This window comes from Pygoscelis adeliae, unplaced genomic scaffold (genome assembly GCF_000699105.1).
Source record: "Pygoscelis adeliae isolate BGI_AS28 unplaced genomic scaffold, ASM69910v1 Scaffold359, whole genome shotgun sequence".
NCBI lineage: Eukaryota > Metazoa > Chordata > Aves > Sphenisciformes > Spheniscidae > Pygoscelis > Pygoscelis adeliae.
Genome location: NW_008825553.1, coordinates 116,166 through 121,056, shown reverse-complemented (window position 1 = coordinate 121,056; position 4,891 = coordinate 116,166). Strand labels below are relative to the sequence as shown.

The window sequence follows — 4,891 nt, the reverse complement described above, 5'->3', positions numbered from 1 at the left end:
TCCCCCCCCCCCCCCCCCGTTCCCAGATCATGAGCATCCCCCCTCGCTGTTTGCATCCCCCAACCTCATTCCCACCCCTCAAAACTTCCATCCCCCCCCCCAGCAGCTCTCGGAGGAACCAGACGAAGCTCAGGCCCTGGGCATTAAGCTCCAGTTGAGCGTAACGCAGGCAGCTGCGTAAAGCAGAACTCGGACAAGGAAACAGAAGGCCCCGAGCTGAGATCTGACAGCTTTGGCAAGTCAAAAAACCCTCACATTTAACGTCTCTTTGTGCTCTTAACCCCATTTGGGGTTTGGCAGTGCTGTCATCCTCCTCCCCCACCCCTTGAAAAGATGGGGGGAAAACCCACACACAGTATGTGGGACACTTGGGTCTTTTCACTTGAAACGGACCTTAATACATCAAACCAGAAGAGCTGATTTTTTTTGATTGCTAATTATGCCCAATTTTATATATGGGAACTGATCCAGTGATCACTTAAACCTCCATTGTGTGGTACTAGGGATACTCGGCTTCCTTCATAAGCACATCACGTAGGGGGTTCACGCCTGCGTCTCAGAGTTCAGCTCTGCGTTCCCCCGGCCTCCTCCCCTCCCCGGGTGGATCCCGACCCGCATCCCCGTGTTGACACAGGCCATCAAAACCCCAAACCCTGCACTATTCCTCCACTGCAGATGGGTGGTTGCTCCCCAACAGGTAGAAGTACAGTCGCTCTTACCTTAAATTATGAAGTATCATAACACTTCCGAAAATCCTTCAGGCAAAGGATCCGATCCCAGCCTTCCAGCGCATCAAGACTGACTTTATCTCACTGTTCTTCCTTCATTCAAACAGTGTAATATCAGCTTTCGGTTAAGTACAACTCCGATGCAATCAAAAGTAGTTAAGTGTGATACATGAAAGCTTTCTAAACTGAGGTTCCTTCTTTAGCAAGCCCCAGAAGACAGGTCAAGTGGTCCAGGACTCAATCAGCCCCTTAAAAAAAAAATCCCTACCAGCTTTTCCATCCTCAGAACATGGAAGTCTGTCACCCAGCCAGTGCCAGATGATCCAGAGAAAAGAAACCTGGTAGCCAAGCCTCAAGATCAAGGACACAAAAGGGGGGGAAGACAGGACCCAGCGTGCCACACCGAGACCAGTGCCACCGAGGGCTTGACGTGGAACAGAAGCTGTGAAGCCCAAGGCTTCCCCGCTCCGAGGGAACGCGCTTATAAAGCCGAGTACCTCGGAACATGACGCCGTTTATGCTGAAGTTGGGTGGCTTGTTCACACACGCCGATCGCAACCTTGTCTTTAGCACAGAGTAGCACGAGTACTCGTGGCTGTGCAGGACACTCTCTGGATTAGTCTTAGAGAAAGGCTTTCAAGTTTAAGGCATCTATACAATGCAGCAACTCTACACAATACACCTAAAAAGCATCTTTCCTCAGAGCACAAGTACAGTCGTATCTATTTCTCACATCCCAGAAAAACACAGATGATACACATCTCGTTGTGGGCAGGAATTAGTCTTCAGACTCGCCCTGCGGCACAGCGTACTATCCCAACGCATCTGCGGCAGACACCAAATCAAAAATAATCCTTATCCACAACAGCGTTTTCAGTCCCAGCACAGAACAGGTTCTGACTTTCATGCTCTGACACTGCAGGAAGCGGTACACAAGTCACCATTCAGCAGCACAAGTTATCTTCTAGAAACCCTTACCAAAAAAATAAAGGCTCAGATCAGAGTCATGTGGTAACAAGGACTTGTTTGTTGAAGTGTCAGCATCCAAAGCGAGGTGGTTCTGAACTCTTTTTAACAAAAACACACAGCAGCTGACAACTGCTGAGGTGTCAAAACAAAGCCCTGATTGTAAAATTAAGACAATGAGAGTGCTCTAGGGAAAAGGCAGTCGTGCAGCATGCCCATGGACGTAAGGAAGAGTGCTGCCACAGGCCTTTCCACCCAGCACTGGACAAGGATGCCTGTTGCAGACCTCAGCCAACTGATTTTGTTTCTGATGTCATTTTTCAGAAGTCATTCTCATGATAACAGCACTGTGCAGCTTTATTTAGTCACTCAGTTACAGCAGTATTTTAGCAGACTGGGACAGAGTCAGATTTTTGAAGTGTAACATATTCAGCATGGAACAGTATACTACATATTCCTTTCACAAACGTCTTACAGAGCTGATACAGTACTAGCCATCAACCCAGTAGCAAGCGCACTGGAGTAGAAAAGGATGCAACAAGAAGATAGCTACACTGGAAAGACAACACTTTAGAAAAAGTGAAACATGTAAGGTCTCCCCTCTAGCCCCCAAAGAAAGTGTACAGTTTGGATCTAATTTTACAGTTCTACATCAGTTTCTAGAAACTTAAAAAAAACCAAAACCAAAGATAAAACCACTGGCCAGTACAGTCTTTGGATATTTAGAGGAGGGGGAGAGAGTCAGTTTCCAGAATGAAGTCAGTCGGTTTCAGCCTCACCAGGGTCTTTGCCTTCTTTGTTCTTTCGAACCTCTTCAATATGCTTGTCCTGAAAGACAACAGCAGGGAAGCAGTTAGCTGCCCAGGCGCAGCGAGGCAGGGCTCCGGGCCGGCAGAGCAAGCCCCGGCTTGCTTACCACTCTAACTCCATCCCTCCCCTCTGCCCCAAGAGGAGGATTCCTGCAAAGTCTTCTGCAGATTTAATAATCTTTCAAGATTAGACCACCACAGAACTCCCAAGGATGTCCCTCTATTCACAGCACCCCCCCTCACTTGGCCATTTACTTGGCTTTGTTTAGCCAGGTTTCACAGTAAGGAGCATGGATAAACTCTCTCCCAGAGGGGAACCGGGACTCTACACCCACCTTCTCCCTCAAGCGTTCCAGTTTAGCAGCCATTTGTGCCTCACGGTTTTCTTTGTTAGCTTCCATTTTGTGGGTCAGCTTCTCCTCTGCCATTTTGCTGAAGTTGTTGTTTTCTTCAATTGCTTTCTGAAGCACCTCTTTTTCATGCTCCCGCTTCTCAGCTAGCTGCTTCAAGACTTCTGCTTCATGGGACTGACAAAACAGAGGATGCACGCTTTGAACATAAAACAGACAAACTACACAGACAACTACAGTCGAGTCGCTCACAACTCCTGAGAGAAAAGATTTTCTGCTATTTTACCGAGAACAGCATAGCTTCGTGACGCAGGACAAAGCTCCCTGGTGCTTCCTCCACCCACATAACCCATATTTCGCCATTACAAACTACCAGGAAAGTTAAGTTTCCGTCATTACTCACAAGTCTTATTAAATTTTTCTGGAAAAAAGAACACGGATCTTTATGTTAACATCAACAGATGTTTCTTAGGAGATTCTTGCTTCTCAGAATGGTGAATCACTGCGATTCAGGTCACACAGGAGGCTGCACTTCAATTAGTAAGCCTCTGCACAGCCAAGGGCTCTACGCCACATCTCAACAGCAAGATCTTACATTAAGACACCGTCTTGGCAAACCTTCTAATCACAGATTCACCACTACATTTTCTAGGAGAAAATTAATCTTTTATGATGTTAAAGACAAGAAAAACAGCTTCTTCTTGAAAAAGCATCCCCTCTCAACTAAGCATTTCTCCCAGTTTTTCAAGTGACCATTCAAGATCACTTTGGGAACAAAGCTATAGCCTTGCAGACCATAACAGAAGGTTTGTAAAAGTCCCAGAGATTCCAACAAAGTTCAATTAACATTCCATTTACCATAACACAAACTGCTAGTCACTTGTCCAAAGCAACGAGTAAATTAAAAAAAAAAACCACCCAACACAGCTTGCACAGACTAGTTGAGCAGAGCTCACTTAAGCTGTTTCAAATTTACCTTACGTCTCTCTTCTGCTGCTTCCAACTTCTTCTGGATCTCTTCCAATGACACATCCTTCTTCTTTGGGGGCGAAAGAGGGAATTCTGGGACTGCTTCTTTTGAGCGGGGACTCAGTATCAGCTCAAATGCCTGCCCAGAGGCACGCTTTTCCAGTTCCTTCACTTGAATATCTAGGAACATGGGGAAAAAAAACCCCAAACAAACAGTATTTTAAGCCAGGGACTGGCTTAGGTAGCTTGAACAACAGCCTTCAAAAATTCAATGCCACAAAGCTCACTTAAGGAGACAGTCAGGATCTGAGCTGACAGTTTTGTTTTAAGCAGCAGCACCACCATTCAAAAACGTGGCAGGCAATTTTGTTTGCAGTTCTTCCTCGACACTACGCTACCCGAGCACCTGACATTTTATTTTAGCCTTTAATATCCAGGGTCGTGAAAACAAGTTTATCAGTACTTCATATGAAAAAAAAAAAATCATTCTTTCCGCAATGACAAGCCTGAGGAAGAGTTCAAGGCATTCGCCTAAGACCTGACACAGCCAAGAACCGAAACCAGTTTTCAAAGAAATATGTAAGCCAGCGTTCTCTCTTCAAACACCTCTGAACAGGCGCGTCAGCCCTGCGCGGTGTCAGTTGTACCAGCACACCAGTTTTGATCACCAAGATGTCTAGATGATAGTCAGCTCTGTTAGCAGAGCAGATGGCATGCAGATGAGCTGAAGCCCATCTGCTAACGGCCTCGTCTGAGAGGGCTTTTGGTATGTTTTCACAAGCACACAGTTTTAACAGCTTCTCCAAAGCAGCCTAGATATGGGAGGAAAGCATGGTGACAACAGTTTATTTCACTATATTAGATTTAAAAAGATTTCCGAGAAATTAAGAGGGAAAAAAAACCCCACAAGAGTATTTCATACATAATACTACGTACCAGAAGTAGCCATGACCAAGAAAATATGACTCCAGAAGCCAACGCTGGGAGAACTTCAATCGGTTGCAATTCCTAGATAACAAAGAGACGTGCCTTTGAACAGTAAGTACATGAATTTCATTTCTTCTAACTC

The 4,891-nt window shown here is 45.7% G+C and overlaps 1 protein-coding gene across 1 annotated transcript; it reads right to left on the bottom strand.

Moving 5' to 3' along the window:
* Positions 1–2,033: 2,033 nt before the first annotated feature.
* STMN1 (stathmin 1) lies at positions 2,034–4,824 on the bottom strand. The gene is made up of 4 exons (XM_009332121.1): positions 4,759–4,824; positions 3,830–4,002; positions 2,839–3,030; positions 2,034–2,522 (listed from the first exon to the last, which is right to left on the bottom strand). Exons 1-4 carry the CDS (start codon positions 4,769–4,771, stop codon positions 2,454–2,456), a joined length of 447 nt encoding a protein of 148 aa, XP_009330396.1. The 5' UTR covers positions 4,772–4,824; the 3' UTR covers positions 2,034–2,453.
* Positions 4,825–4,891: the final 67 nt, after the last annotated feature.